This window comes from Amblyomma mixtum, chromosome 4, assembly GCF_055824585.1.
Source record: "Amblyomma mixtum isolate Tamu chromosome 4, ASM5582458v1, whole genome shotgun sequence".
Taxonomy (NCBI): Eukaryota; Metazoa; Arthropoda; class Arachnida; order Ixodida; family Ixodidae; genus Amblyomma; species Amblyomma mixtum.
Window position 1 is genome coordinate 151,007,865 of NC_143015.1, and position 16,549 is coordinate 151,024,413.

General features: G+C 45.3%; 1 protein-coding gene across 1 annotated transcript; it reads left to right on the forward strand.

The window, feature by feature from the left end:
• The first annotated feature begins 8,082 nt into the window (after window positions 1-8,082).
• On the forward strand, window positions 8,083-11,536 carry LOC149348778 (4-vinylphenol methyltransferase 2-like). Its single transcript, XM_089541845.1, has 3 exons — window positions 8,083-8,646; window positions 10,774-10,939; window positions 11,376-11,536. The coding sequence occupies exons 1-3, from the start codon at window positions 8,083-8,085 to the stop codon at window positions 11,534-11,536; spliced, it is 891 nt and encodes a 296-aa protein (XP_089397971.1).
• Window positions 11,537-16,549: the final 5,013 nt, after the last annotated feature.

The following is a 16,549-nucleotide window of genomic DNA, read 5'->3' on the forward strand; positions in this document are numbered from 1 at the left end:
TGTGATCAGTTTAAGAAATAAATCAGGGCTCATATAGAGTTTGTTATTTTTGAGTAAGAAAAGAAATTTCAATCATTGAGTTTTTCTTCGTGTTTGCAATGTAGTAATATGTTGTAACATTTGAGGCATCCACAGCCACTTATTTTGCATTTTACATGAATGCAATCATAGAGAAACCTCCAGTAATGCCATCTTTGAATTTTTATTCGTGTTTGAAATGTTGTGACATGTCGTAACATTTGAGGCATCCACAGCAACTTATTTTGCGTTTTACATTAATGCAATCATAGAGAAAGCTTGAGTGATGCCTGGTGCCTCTTTGATGCAAGGCAGAATCCCACTGGGGCCGAAAAATAAACAACAAGCATTGTTTGCTAAATGCGGAGAATATCTTCTGCCTGATTAGATTGGAGTTCAACACTTCGTTTAATATTTTGAAGCGGCTTCCCATTTTGAAATGATTATTCAACGTTCTGCCGTAAGTTTACCATCTGACAAACATCGTTTTCATTAGGAGTGTTCAACAAGTCTAGCTCTGGCTCATTTGCTTAAATCTTTGTTTATTTATTTATTTAAATCTAAACATACACCTTGTGACATTCACGCATCAACGATAACGATGCTATGGTTGACGCGCCAATACTACAGTGTACTCGTATATTCGTACTAATGGCTGAAGGCTTCACGACGGGAAACTAGGTGGTGACTTTACAAACTGTTCATTACAAATAACAAAAGTTCAGGGGGGCACTTTGTTGACCTAAAGTGCGGTGAGGCGAAAGCCTTAAGCGCGGTGTTGCTGCTTGTGTCACTGATGTGTGGTCAAGATGTTAATTAAGTGCCCACTTGTTTGTGAATCTAAAACGCTGGAGACACTGGAGGGCGTTTGGGAGGCATCCGTCTGATTCGACGCCTTTCGGCAAACACTCTCTAGCGTCCTAGACAAGAAGAACTACACAAGCGTTAGCAAGCGTTCGGTTCCTTTCGGCACGTTTTTCCACCGATTATTTGTGGAAAAGTAAAAGGAAAAAGTTGTACAATGATCTTTGTGATATTGTTTTCCCAGAGCCCATGTACAGGGCCTTGTACAGTTGAGGCCCGGGAGGGGATGTTTTAAAAAGGGTGAAGAAAATGCAGGTGCCACCAGGAGTAAAGACTTTCTTTTTTAAGTTACACACCGGGACGTTACCAGTTAAAAAGTTTCTAGAGGGAAAGGATTTCTTTTTACCGTGGGGATCGAACTGTTTAATTTGTAAACAGCCTGAAACAATAGACCATGTTTTTTTTTATTGCTGGGAAGGGGTTTATTTTTGGGACGTGTTACAAAGGACCATAAAGAAAGAGCTACCACTTGACACGCACGGAATTCGCTATTTAAGCACTGATAATGAGGATGGGGCACCTTTTGATCTCATAATGCTCTTGGGCCTCCACTGTATATGGCGCTCCAGAATGGCAGGCTACCATTGTGACAAAGACGCACGACCGGCCCGAATTTATTTTCGGGAAAGCATGGACTGGTTTCTTGCAATCCAAAAAGCAGCTGCGGAGCCTCCCGAGTGGCTCTAAAGACTAGAGCCGTTGTGTATGTTGCGGGAATTTTAAGCTGACGAAGCCAGTCTCGTGCTGGCTGCCCACGACAGTGTCGCATGTATATAGCGTTATGTGTATTTTTGTTGTGCAATGTCATGCGCCAAAGCCAGGCAATAAAGAAAAAAAGAAAAAAAAGCAGGAAGTAGCGTAGCCATTAGCACGCTCGGCTGCGGAACGGAAGGATGGTGTTTCGAATCCTATCGTGCACAAATGCATTTTTTGTTTGGTCTTACTAGAAAAGCGTGACACCTCTGCTGACAACCTTATGTCGACAACGATGAGGCATTGAAGGCTTTCGCCTTAAAAACAGTAGTTCGTGCCCGCAAAACTAGTCCCGAGGTCTAGGGAGATCAGGCTCATCAGTACGGAATTTATTGAACAACTCTACTTTTGATTCGTTTCAGATTCCGTACTCGGCTCTTTTCAGTGGTCCAAACAAGTCCCCGCATATGATGCCCCGGAACTGAGGAGAGATTTATCACGTCAGCTTGAGAGGTGCGCAGCGCCGTCGAGTAGGGGATTTTTAATGAAAATGGTCCTCTACAGCCTCCACGCGAGGACACGTTCGAGCATCTGGAAAAAATTCTTAAAACTCGTTCGTTAGATACAGGCGGATATGTTTCGAGAATATTAACAGAGAGTGTGGAAACAATCCTCAAATTTCTGTGCGATTTTAAAACCAGCGAAGTATTATGTAAGTCAAGAAATTAAGAAAATTCTAATGGGCGAGCGTTATGTTTCATTACCGCATGCACTCATATCATTGACGTTTCATTCCAAATAACCTAGACAATGAGTTCAACGGCATGAAATTTCTTTGAAACAAATTCTAGTCTGTCGTGTCATTCTGGAAAATAACCTCCATGATTCTGCTTGGAGGGAAAAAAAATTCGAGCCTTGGCCACCATCATCACTTCGCATTTGGCCGTAAAATATAGTACAATAAAAATAAACGAAAAATGCAGTCTTGTACGCATCGCCAAGGGGATTTCTTCAGGTAATTACAAGACACTTTTAATTAATGTAGTGGAGCCCGACAGGAATTTAGTCCATTTTTATATAAATAAATATATAGAGAAAAATATATTCTTAGCAATTTGAATTTCTAAGCAAATATTCGTTATTAATGCAATAATCACATCTATTTTCTTGCACTATCAAGAAGTTTAAGAAATAAAATTCTCCACCTGAATAAAGCGTTTTTTTTTTTGCTGTACATTTAGCCATGAATTGCACAGCGATGTGTTCCCGCTAATAACACCAATAGCGTCACGTGGAAAATAACATTTCAATTAGATTTATTTCAGAAAGTTTAATCGGATGGCATTCTGCGTGAAGCAAGGAAATAATTTTTAAATATCAGCATCTGCGCTGTACCCTGGCGTTGCTCAGTGCTAGCTCTTCACTGCAATGCACTTAGCTGGCCGCAGCATCGGGGCGTGTAACGGGCCCCGCAGTCTTCCAAGTAGATGGTTCTAACCTTCACGTGTTCAAAAAATTTCTCGACGCGTTCATCCATGTTTCCACACTTAGAACCCTTGTGAGGCCGAGTGGGACAAACGTCCAGGATGTACGGTGATGGAAAAAAAGTTTACGGCATGCAGGTTCGCGCAAAAAAGCTTAATGATGTGCGGTCACGCAAAGGAGGTCAATGAAAGGCATAGAAGCAGGAGAAGGCATGCATAGTTCATCCAGTGCGATAAATATCGGCTTAATGACTAGCGAGACAACGCCGGAATGAATTATTTTCCGGGAATCCGCATCCCGCAAACTTGTGTACGACCACACTTGAATGGTGAATGTTCTTGTTTTAACGATTTATTTTTACACAGAAAGGCTATGGCACGGTCAATTTTCTTCCCAACCCACGTAAATGGGCGACGACGGGTCCTTACGGGACTTTAGTGTGGCCTGTCAATTGTGGTATTTACGAGCATTTCACACTTCCACCCATGAATGTCGCATGCACTATTGGCAAATAAGGTATCAATAAAGCTCAGTCTCATAAACAAATTTAAATATTTTACTGCAGGAATACCTTTCACGCCTACATTTTCACCTCTCTCTGGCCGCTAATTTTGTGCTCTATCTGTGCACCAAGGCCATCCTGTAGGACCTGCATAAGTGCGCAAGGTGGTGCTTAAAAGAAATTAAAAAATTCTGGTTTCCTCTGTCTTGTAATTCCACGATATCATCGATTTGAGCTGAGGGAGCAATTACTCATTGACATCCACCCGAGCGCAGCCATACGGCTACAAAGGAAAGCTATACAGCTTTCTCAGAAACCTCGCAGTTAAAGAAAAATTCGTCCTGCCGTAGCCGTATGGCCACGCTCGGGTGGATGTCACTGAGTAATTACTCCCTTATTACAAATCTACACCACCTAGGGGGATTCCCCTAAAACATTTGACCAACACAGTTCCCACTTCGAATTATTGATCAATTCGCTCTCGCACTGCCATGAGGTTGCCATCCCGGTTAGCTCAATTGGTAGAGCGACTGCTCCGATGAAACGGTGGTCCTGGGTTCGAACCCCGGAGCAGGACGAATTTTTTTCAACAGCGAAGTTTCTGAGAATGCTGTATAGCTTTCCTTTGTAGCCGCATGGCATCGCTTGGGTGGATGTCAATGAGCAATTACTCCCTTATTACAAATCCACTCCACCTTGGGGGTTTCCCCTAAACATCTGACCAACATGTGCGCGGTGTTTTTAAGTTTGTAGAAACCATCCAACTTCGTATACTAGAATGTCGCGGTATCCATCTGCATGTCTATGCAGACAAAGCAACTCTCCCTGAGATAAGTTTAGAGATAACAAAGATCACGTGAAGATATGTGAGGGTGGTAAACTTAGCAAAAAGCGATTGGAAGATTGGTGACTCATAACCAGGCAGGTGGCATAAGGCTAGAAGTGCATAAAATATATGTAAACAGCGAATTTATAGACCAATTTATTAAACCGAAAACACCGATAAAAAAGGAAGACTGTGTGCGTAAAGATGAACTTCCAGCTCCTTCTAACTATCTCCGTATTTCGCAGAACTATTCTTGATGTAAAACAATTGTCTCCGGTCGACTGCGGACGACACTCATCAACGCACGCACTTCAGTGGCCCTTGGTTCCATCTCAAGAGCCAGTGTGTTTCGGAGCTGAGTTGCGGAACAGTCAGTAACCGGGCCAATTTTCCTTTTTCAGTCGTCCGCTGTCTTACCCAGCTTCTCAGTTGACGTCCCCAGAAGTGTTTCAATGGTTTCTTTTATTCAAGCGTTGTATAGTGTCAGTAGCTCTACGCATACAGAAACTGTGGCTGCCATTTTCCCCTGATTTAACAACTGTTGTGGGCGAAGGCTAGCAAATATTAAAAAAAATTACACTTCAATTTTTCACTTATTCCTAAAAAAGTCCTCGTAAGTAGAATGATCACCTCTAGTTTCCTCCACATACACTGTCAAACTAACGCAAGAGCAGGTTTTGATTATTTTGCGGAATAAGGTCGATTCTCTTTGCTTGCACTTTATTCAGGTGTCATTTTCAAGTCATATCAAACAGACAAGACGCCGCTACGCATTCCGCCAGAGTATAGTGCAATATTTATTCCAAATACGTCATAATACCTACACGCTGTTAGTTATCAACATGTTAGTCTTTTTACATCGTTTTTATAGCCAAAATTCATACGTTGCAGCCGTAAACAAATCCTGCAATGGTTTTTAGTTTGGAATAGTTTTCAGTCTGAGCGGCATGAGTGGCACATTGACCACGAATTTTTGAAAAGAAATCTGAGATGTCTGAGCGCGAAATCTGGGTGATTTGAGTCGAATCACTCGGCATCGATACAGAATAGGCAGTAATGGCTTGAAAAGATGGCATCAAGGTATTAACCACACCCGTGGCACAGAAAGCTTTTGGGGTGATTCGTATTAAATAAGACCGAAGGAACAAACAAGTGAAAATCAGTCGAATTTCTTGCTGCAATTAGCTTTCCTGCTAATTTCCTATCTAGAAGCGCAACAGAAAAATGTTTCCTGTCACAACATTTTTTCCTGCAGTATATCGGGACCTGCCAACAAAAATTATTGTAGTAGCAACAGGATTTTGTATAGTATTCAGCCGTCTCCTGCCGTAACGACAGACAACTTCTCAATACTACACCAAAATTTGTTGTAACGGCAGGACGACAAAAAAATCTGTTGTATTTTTGGACCAGCTCTGTCGTATTCTTTTACTATAACCGCTGCTGGCCTCACCTGTAAGCAGGCAGCTGGCGCCAGTGGTCGCCAGTCCTCGTCTAAGCTAACCTATGCTCCTTGTATACGCGCTACCAGGGCCTAGCTTCAGCGGATTTATACTGGGAACAAATTGCGCGGTAAGACTCTAGATACGGGAGCAGCATTTTAAGAAGATTTCAATGCCACAATGACGCCCAAGTTCTTCAATCAGCAAATGTTTGATAAGGTCGAGTAATGAAAACTAAACCTGGAGGCACGGGACACAGATTCCGCCCTCAAAAAAACTCAGGTGCCACCTAGTAAACCCCAATCCAGCTAAACTCAGTATAGGAAATATTAGGCCTTTCTAAAGTTCGCACACGAGTTTTTATTGCTGAGCGCAATCAGTTTAAGTACTAAAGACATGGAAAATACACTGTCTGCATTGAATTATTCTTATTTATTTATTTATTTACAAATACTGCTGTCTCTGAGGAGAGACATAGCAGGAGTGGGTAAATACATTAGTAAAAACAGATAACATGGGTAGCATAGAGATAGATAATACAGAAGTATTAAAAACAGATCAACAGGTCAAATTGTCAGGCAACTGAACAACAAACTCTTCAATTGTCAATAAACGAATTGAGCCGTCCAATCCATTCCAAATTTCAACACATAGAGGGAAAAAAGAAAATTTAAAACAATCTTTATGTGGTTTGAAGGGAACAATGCTTAATGGGGGGTTCCGTCGGGTGCACGTGCGCTTGAGGACACAAATGTGAAGGGTGCCTGAATGCCAGATGACGAGTGAACGATCTTGTGCAGCATAATGATGCGTTCACGTGTGCGCCTGTGTTCTAAAGTTTGTAAAGATAAGCTGTGCACATGGGAAGAAGGTGAAAACTTGCGATCGTACCGGCCGAAGATGAATTTAACTGATTCTAAGCGGTCAATGTCGCGCGCGTAATGAGGGGACCAGACAATTGAGGCGTACTGTAAGCAGTTACGCAGTTAGTACTGTAAGTTGTAAGCAGTTAATTTACATTCCTTCGTGGTATTTTTTAAGGTTCGTTTGAGATAGCTAAGTTTGCGAAGTGCTTTGCCAGATATTTTAATTACGTGAGCATTCCATTTTAAGTTATGCGAAAATATAACGCCCAGGTATCTGAACTCGCTGACATGGGTCAAGCAGTCACCGTTATTACTGTAAGGGAAATGCAGCGGATTCTTTTTGTTACCAAAGGTTATTGCAACTGTTTTAGTGAAATTAATTTTCATTTGCCATGCATTACTCCATTCACAGAACAATGAAAACACTTTGTTTAGTTCCTGTTAATCATCGGCATTAGCAACGTTGCGGTAAAGCACACAGTCATCGTCATATAGGCGTAACTTCACTGCGATGTCATTAGTAACACTAGCTACATCATTAATAAAAATTACATCATTACTACATCATTAATAAAATATTATACTAGCTGCTTCCTTGTATTTTCGCTTTTTACATTCATCTGACAGGTTCTATGCAATGCCTTCTTGTGTTGTTTTAATACCAACTGTGTCAGTGCTCTTACTAGTCTTGCTGCTTTTTCCGGTTCCCGCTTCCAAAAGCGCAAAAGCCTAGCGTCGTCGCCTTACGGTCACGCGCCCCAAATAGCTTTTTGCGAGGTACAAAAGGCGTTTCATGCGTTCCTGCGAGCAAGCCATAAAATGTCGCTGAAGATAGAGGAGCAAGGATTAAATACAGAAAGAAAAAGCTCAGAAGACTCCTCGCCGAAGAGGCACTGACCTCGTCAGTACAATGTTGATTCCCGCTTTCCTGAAGATAACCGCACACAAGCCCAAAAGCGCGCCGAAATCAGTGAAGCTGGTTGAAGAGAAATGATGTATGAATCGCTGATGTAAAGTTTCGCAACATTAGAATGTCTGTGATGGTTTCAAAACTACCCCTTGCAAAGAAGTAACCGATACGACATTGCTAACGAAACGCCATTACTTCAAGCAGTGTCCGATAAGATAACGCATGTAAGGGCCTGTCGGCGCTTCCGCGGCCATCGTGGAGCAAGCTGCAGGGGCCGGCGTCGACACACATAAATGATTGCGGTTGCCTCCGCTTTCTCCTCAGAGTTTACAGCGTGCTGGCAGAGGTGAAAGATCTGTGGCCGCGTCGCCATGGCGGGGATTTCGTTCGTCTCGCGTCTCAGCTCTTCCAATTGGTGCAGCCGCGCTAAAACTGTGCGCTTCCGGAGCCGACAGATGGAAACTTGCTGCGCAAGAATGCAACGACATTGTTCGCGGACCACGTCTCAGCCACCAGAAAATGTAACAGATACCGGAGGAGTTTCCCTAAACGCTGAAGCCTATGCCAATTTCCAGGAGTACCCGCTACGAGAAAACCTGATTGCCTTGAAAAAAGTCAATTTCAAATCACCTCCGAGATCTGACCAGCAGCATCTAGAAGTCGGCTGTGGTCCTGGCGGATTCACTAAGAGCCACGTTCTCGACCACTGTTCGCCATGCCTGAGACTTGTGGCCGTGGACAAGTCGGCGGCAATGATTGACGTCGCGAAGAAGACGTCGCAGCATCCTAGAATTTATTACGACGTCCTCAATATTGAGGCCGGGGACGTGGAGAGCTTCGCCAACAAGTATGGACGTTTCAGCCGCGTGTACTCATTCCTGACCTTCCATTTTCTCAAAAGCCAGAAAGCAGGGTATGTTAACCTATGCCGCTTGCTAACGGACGATGGTGAGTGTTTCGTCACCGGCTGCTTGGAGAGCACGATACTGAACGTTTGGCTTGATGTCTATATCAGAAAGAATTGGAAGATTCCTATTCCTGTAAGTAGAACCTTCTTCAAAGCGTATTTTCTGCTCGTTAACTTAGAGTGTTTACAAGTATAAACTGTATCTCAATGGCAACATTTTTTCTTGTGGAAAGTTTTCTTTATTTACCACATGAGACCCCTCAAATTTTCTATTCAGACTTTGTAAGTGGGCCTCAAGAATTTCATTGCAGGGTAGCAACAGGGTGTGGTCAGTAGTCCTTCGTGAAATCAGCAGGAATGAGTTACACTGAAGCGCGACATAAATATCGATTCTAATGTAAAACACCAAAAAATGGGGTTTAAGGGTGGTTTGAACGTTTCTGGTGAAGAAGACGCAAAATTGCAGTTGGAGGGTTTTCTGCTTCATAGGATTTTGATTAGGAATTACAGTTACTAAAATTTAAAAGAAAAAAAATGGTCTGGCTTAGCTTATGGTTAAGCCTAGGATGCGAAGCATAGTAGCCAAAAAAATTAAACATTGCGCTTAGCGGTCTGGCGAGCCGCCCTCTCCCTGGCCGACATCTCGCTGCTCAACTGACTCAACGAGTGCGTCGCCTTTTGCGTGACGTCAGTATCTCCTAGCGGTAGGAGCGGGAGTTAGGCCGCCGGCGGAGGCTGCGCGTCCGCAAGCGAGCACACGAGGCATGGAGGAAAAAAAACTGAGGAGGGAGCGTCCGGCGACAACCTTGAAGCCTAGTCTTAACAAGTAAAGATATAGCAAAAAAAAAAAAGAGAGTGTGTCCCCCCGTGATCGCACCACGTGATAGCGTGCGGTAAAGTCTAGCCCCGCTGCGCGCGCGCATGCGCCGATTAGCGCGGCAGACTAACTGTAGATCAACTTCCTTGCTGTAGACGCCCGCGCCGCGGGTCGCGCATACGCGCGCACTAAAACATACCGGAATCAAAACATAAAGCACCGGCTCGGAGAGCGAAAAACTGAGGGAGAAAACGACTTCAAAACACTCGGCTTGCGAACGCTGGCCGGGTGACGTCATGCTCCCTCCTTAGTTTTTTTTCCTCCATGACACGAGGCCCCAGCTTTCACAGCTGTTGTGACGTCATATCACGTGGTGCGCCGATGAAGGTCAAGTGGTAGCTACGCGGCCGTGCGCGGCGCAGCAAGGAAGAGCTCGGTTGTGCGGCTAGTATGCTTCGCATAAAAATTTAGTTGGCGTAAGCGTCAAGAAGTTTTGTGGGCTAGGTGATTCTTCAACATTAAGGGAACAGCGTGATCTGAGACACCCAACAGTAGGACGAACGAACACACCAACACAGCGCTAACTAAAAACTTAAATTCACTGCATGAAAGCGTTTTAAATACACAAATGGCACTAAAGAGTTTGCAGGACACACGCGCAGAGGAAAAAAATAGAAAAAGAATGCTCATAAAAGAAAAACAACGATTATGCTTCATCCAGAAGTGACAAGTCATTGGGCAGCAGTCTCTGAACATTCGTTTTGTAGTTTTTGTTTGATTTTAAGGTGTGTTTTCTTGAAACTTTTTGGCGTTATCTGCATATTTATGCATGGCATTAAGCAATAAACAACCTTTGTTATGGGGCGCTTTGCTTGCCTATTTCTTCGTCCTAGTGTGTGTGCCTTATATAGTGCTATTCGTGTGATGAGCTTATGTGATCACTCTAACTTATGGCCCGATTTTTTTCATGTTAAACGCAATACGTGGGAGCGTACTTTTATGCTTGCTTTTGTATCATGACAACTGGGTGAAACCTGCGCTCTTGCAGTGGAGATTTCGTTTTTTTTCAACCTTAGTGCTGCAGCACTGATACGCCCTCAAAGTAAATCGATGTTTACATTACCATCTGCGCCGCCTGGTAGTCATGGTGATACAGTGGGTACAAGCTTTCCCCTGGCTCGGTGCCCGGCTTGTGTGGGCTCAAATGACTGGTAAATTTGTTTCTGATCGCATTTTGAAATGTCTTGCGCCATGGCACGCTTAGCTGTCCTTGCGCCATAAATATTGATTATCGTCATCACAATATCAACAGCAATTATATAGAATTGCAGTTGATATTGGATGACCCTCAGTTTAAAAATCGATTTAAGCCATAATGTGCTCATATGTTGAGGAAACGGTGGCTCTAAGAACGATAGTCCAACACGAAAATTTGCTATGCAGGATCCGAGGACACTTTTCTGCGACATGCACTATTTCCACTGCAAAAAGTCTCCAAGTGAGCTTGAATCTCAAGTGCGAAAGGTAGTCGCAGTTGCGGGACTCAACTGCCTTGGCTGCGAAGTGTACCAAAGAAACTGGGAGTTTCCACATGTCCAAACAGCGCTCGGTAAGCGGCTCTGTGCAATACCATTAAAAAAAAGACCGATATAATGCCGTGGTCGTTGACGGTGCTAGATACAATAGACGCTTTTCTAACTTTTAAGATGTTCGCTGCGAACAAAACGCATCTTCCTTGTTGCTAGCTTCTAAACTGCACCTAAGAACCAAAGGACACACACATTTTGTGCGTATGCCTATTAAGATCAACTGTGGTCAGCGAAGTGTCTATAGTGCTTCAATTGGCAATGGCATCTAGACCAGACGGGAGCGAGTGTCTTCAGGAAGGTACCCTAAGAGCCCTGCATTCGCAGCAAGTGTGTCACTTTGAGTTTTTAATAATTTAGTTGTTTCACCTGAACCTCATTACACTAGGACATTTAAAATTTTGCGAAGCGCTGAATCGATTTCCCATTACAAAGAGCCTCTCTTTATTCTCATTTCAGAATTTGCGTTCAGGTGCTTCGGCTTTGAACATCACGTTCCGGCTGAAGATCTCCCGGAGTTTCGGGAAGCATGGAGAGAAACGTTGACAAAAATGAGAACCCCAACATCAACCGGCAGCGCCTTCCAATTTACTTTTTACACTGTTCACGCGACTCGTTAGTCGGGCAAGGTCTGCAGATAAAGCCTGATGTTCTCAACTTTAAAAACTTTTCCAGAAACAGAAAAGCACCTTCAAGGAAACTCACATAAAAGGCCTCGTCTTTTCCAGCACTTTCATATACTTGTTCGTGCTTGGCGCATGATGGCCTTAGCTGCCTATGTGCCATTAAACCCAACACAACCCTCATATACTTGTTTTCTTTTTCAAGCATTTTCATATACTTGTTCTTTATTTCGAAAAGTTCCCCTACAGCGCAAAATCAGCCAGTTCGTCCGAAAAACTTTACTGGCAGAGCTCCATGCAACAAGGCACCGACAGCAATTTTAGCGGAGTGAAATTCCGAAACATGTTAAAACATGGTATAAACGTTTCCTCCATGGTATCTCACTCTCATTGTTCTTCAGTATTGCATCAATATTCATGCAGAAAACTAGGTGATCTTTAGTGTATATGTTTCCGCTTTGGTCAGCCAAGATATCGTTCTGATCACAATAATTAAAAATAAATAAAATAGCTCACCAGGAGCCTTGAACAACTTAGGAACAAAAAACTTGCTACTGCAACTGCGTTATCTTATCCGCATTCACTCCTGAAATTCAACACCACCTTGAAAATACGCATAGGTGTAGTGGATGAGCAGGCAAAAAAAAAAAAAAAATCTGTGCCTCTCCCGTAACCGAGAGTAGAGTAAGCATGAAATCTTTACGGGCCTAACACAAAGCATACGCGGACACGGCGAGACGCAGGCCTGCTAAGAATGTATATGCAGCCCGTTCGAAACTGTCTAAAGTGCGTAGAGGCAAAAGCGTTTTGCGCACCAGTTTGCCTGTGTGACACTGGTGACTTCCCCACTGGATTACGTCACACATAATTGATGACGAAGTAATGACAAATTACTAATTAGTGGCTAATTACTATTTAATGACTAAATACTATTTAACTGCTAATTAATGGCGCTTAAGCTTCGCCTTTAGGAGTGGAATGCGACAGCGTGTTGTAGCGCTGCCAGGCTGTCCACGGAACGCCACCACCCGTTCGGCGCGATGCCTTGCCCTTTGAACGCGACGCTTTTTGAGGAAAGGAAATGGCGCAGTAATTCTCTGTCATCTCGGTAGAGGAACGCCACCACCCGTTCGGCGCAATGCCTTGCCCTTTGAACGCAAGGATTTTTGAGGAAAGAAAATGGCGCAGTAATTGTCTGTCATCTCGGTGGACACCCGAACCGCACCGTACACGAAGGGGAACACCACCACCCGTTCGGCGCGAAGCTACCGCGCTTGTATGCCGGTCCTGTAGGAGGGCTTGGAGAGTCTCGTTAAATCTCGTTAAATCTCGTAGAGTGCCCGGATGTTCTCGTTTCAGTGCCCGGATGAGTGGAATTCAGTGCCCAGATGTTAGCTCTCGGTCTCGGCGTGACGTCACCACACTGCCGACAACGGGCGCTAAAAACATTTCATGCTTAAAAAGGCGTTTTTAACTGAAAACAGTCTGTGGCTAAAAACCTATAGTCCCGCTTTATCTGTCACGAAAGGTAGTACCTATCATGTGGCCTCTTATCACTTAAGAGGAATAATGCATAAAATTTCGCAAAATATTAACCTCCTGTCGTGACGGCAGCACAATTTTTTTACAGTGCAATAACACTCCCGTCAGAGATAGTGAATGCGCCGTGATAGTAAAAATCTTTTTTTCAACTCTGTTAACTTGCGTAGATCACTCCAATCTTTCTGAAATTCGTAATATTGATTAGCAGCAAAGTTAAATATCGTAATTCCGGAGCTGAATGAGCCCCACGATTGCTTCGTTATAGCCGTTGCTTCATTGTAACGACCCTAAAACTTCGTCGTAATTGTCGCATGCCAGCGGGCTTACCTGCCATATTCTATGAGAGGAGAAGATAGCCAGGGTTTAGTGTTGTGGAAGCCTTTAAACAAGCTACGTCTTCCCACCTTGTGGCTAAATATAGGTACGTCAACCAATATTTCACGCCTGCCAACGCGTGTCTTCCACTGCCCGCATTGGCCTCCGAGCCTCGAACACGGGTCTTGGAGCTGTAATATGATGGAGGACAGGGGGAGACGTAGTCATAAAATTTTCCTTCGTTTTCTAGGCTGTGAAGCTGGTACGGACGTTGTACAATATGGCTGGCGGCTTGATGATTTTATCCCGAGCAGCCGTTCTGGCTCTTTCTTGGAAGAGGAGGAGGAAAGCATTTATTTAGTAATGTACAGAGAGGTGCTCGGGGAGAGGCCCCTAATGGGTCTCACCCCTTACAATACTAGGCGGAGTCTCTCATTCCGGGATCCCGTTGGTCGAGACCGCTACACAAGTCCGCCGAACCAGGGCCTGTTGGGCCGATAGTTCCTGGCAGCTGAGCAGGGCCGCCTCCCAGTCCTCTCGGTAGGGGAAGGGGTGATTGGGGGGGAGAGAAGGATTTTTTCTGCATGCCCAAACCATGTGGAAGGTGTCGGCCACCTCCCCACAGAATGAGCAGCGGCCGTCAAAAGAAGGATTAAAGTGCTTGAGAACCGCCGGGCACAGCAGGGTGTTTGTAAAGAGCCTGAGGAGAATTCGTTCGCCAGCTTTACCCAGTCATTTCATAGGAATTGGGTATCGCCTGTGTTCGGCACGATAGTGCTCAGTAATTTCTTTAAAAGAAAGGAGAGGGCTGTGATCTGGGTTAAGCTCCTCCCAAGGGACGCCCGGTGCCCGGTGAGTGAGTGCGCGGGCTGCCTCATGGGCGGCTTCGTTACCTGGCATGCCTTGGTGGCCGGGGACCCATATGATTGCGCGATGAGTTGGATCGCCGTCGCGAGTACTGCGGTGTAAAATTTGGTGAGCGAGTGGAGTGATCCAACCGAACTCAAAGTTACGACAAGCTCCGCGAGAGTCTGTGAGGATGAATTTAGAGTCGGGATGGGAGGCTGCGAGGGCGATCGCCCCCTCCTCCGCATGCGTTGAGTTGGGCGCTCTGAACGAGAGGCCGTCCACCTGTTTTCCCTCGTGTATGACTGCAGCCGTGTACCATTCCCCCCTGGAGCGGTAGGTGCCTGCAGTGTCGACGTAGAAGACGTGTTTCTTTGAGCCATAGTGGCGGTGGAGGGCATTCGCCCGCGCCTGGCGCCGGCCATTATGGTCCTCCTTGTTCATCTTAGTCGGAAGGGGTCGAACGTAGAGGGCTCTTCTCCACAGTTCTGGCACTCGAACCCGTTCCATGGTATGGTGATCATGTCTGATATGTAACCGGTCCAAGAGGCGGCGACCGGACACGGTCTGGGCGAGACGCGTGTATTGGTTAACGAGATGCGCCTCGCGGAGTTCTCGATAGGTGTTCACCACCCCCAACGCGAGGAGTCGCGCGTTGGAAGTGAATATCGGGAGGTCGAGGGCTCTCTTGAAAATTTTGCGGAGTACAATCTCCAAGTGATCTTCGTCATGTTTCCGTAAGCGGAGGTAAGGAGTCGAGTACAGTACTCGACTTGTTACGAAGGCATGCGCAAGCCGCATCGCATCCTTACTTCGCAACCCTCCTCGCTTGTTGGAAACGCGGAGAACCATTTGGCCCACCTGGTCGCGGCACAACTCACGATCACGTCAGCCACAGTATTATCCGTGTGTCACGAATTTCCTGTAAAGAATGCCTAAACAAGGCCAATGGCTTTCACGATAACCACCATCTGGACAAGAGAAATCAGTTTTCCCTAGCGTTTCCCAGTTTTCCCTAGCGGAACCTGTGTAACAAGCGGGACCTTAGTATCGTCAAGCACAATAACTTTTCTGGGCTGTTTTAATCATGCGTAGCAAAGCAGACATTTGGGCTAGTTGGAGTGAATTCATGGTGAAAAAAACAGCGCAAACTAAGACAGAAAACACAGAAAAGAGGGGAGACACTACAAGCGCTGACAAAAGCTTGTAGTGTCTCCCCTTTTTTCCGTGTTTTCTGTCTCAGTTTGCGCTGTTTTTTCACCATGAATTCAGACCAACTAGCCAAAATGTCTGCTTTGCTACAGTTAATTTCTTGTACAGTGGGCTCTCCTTTTTGTCAGCGCTTGTAGTGTCTCCCCTCTTTTCTGTGTTTTCTGTCTTAGGTTGCGCTGTTTTTTTCACCATAATCATGCGTCCATGGTGCGAAATGGAAACTAAACTGCACATACGCCGAAGCTAACAAATTCTTCAGAAAAACGCTCGCTGCAGCTGGCCATCCGTGAGGCAGGAGTTCTTCGCGTGCTCTGTGCGGCGCTCGATAGAGCAGGTTAGGCCGGTTATTTCATTTTGCCCCACCGAATCGGCATGAGAGTGTCGAGCAACCTTACAAATTAGCATGCTCAGAGCGAAATCGCCAGTGGGGTTGATTGTAGGTAAGTACATTTTGAACTGTTGCAGGAAATTTCTACTCCCTAAACGAGAAAGAAAATACATGGGCTTTTATGGGAGCATTAATGTAAATGACTCTTCTTTCTTTATATTTGTTATGTCATTGTAAACATTTTCGCTATAAGGAAGTTCACGTGTACATGACCAAAGGTGTTTACCTAAACTGGTGTTGATATTGTTACGTGGCGGCCAGCCGAAGAATGAGACGGGGTGAACCATGACCAAGAGATGATTTAATGGCTGCTGGCCTAGCGCGAGCGCTCCGTCCCGCGCCACTGCCAGCTTCGTCTTCGTCACACTACCCGGGGCCTCCGAGCGATCGTCCCGATCGGTGACGAACAGACGGCGAAATGGCGATGGTCTTGAGTGGGAAGTTGAACAGTATGTAGGAGATGGTGCAGTGCTGGCCGCCATGATGAGAAAGATGAGAGAATGAGTCCCGGTCCACGAAGAATCCGGACCGTAGGGTGCCAGTAGCTGATGGCCGAGGTCCTTGGACGCACCGGACGGCAGGGGCAGGGGGGGCGGTGTCCTCATGTATGGGCAGGGTCTTGGGTCGGTCGGGTCTTGGGTCGGTCGGGTCTTGGGTTGGTCGGGTCTTGGGTCGTTCGGGTCTTGGGTCGGTTGTGTCTTGGGTCG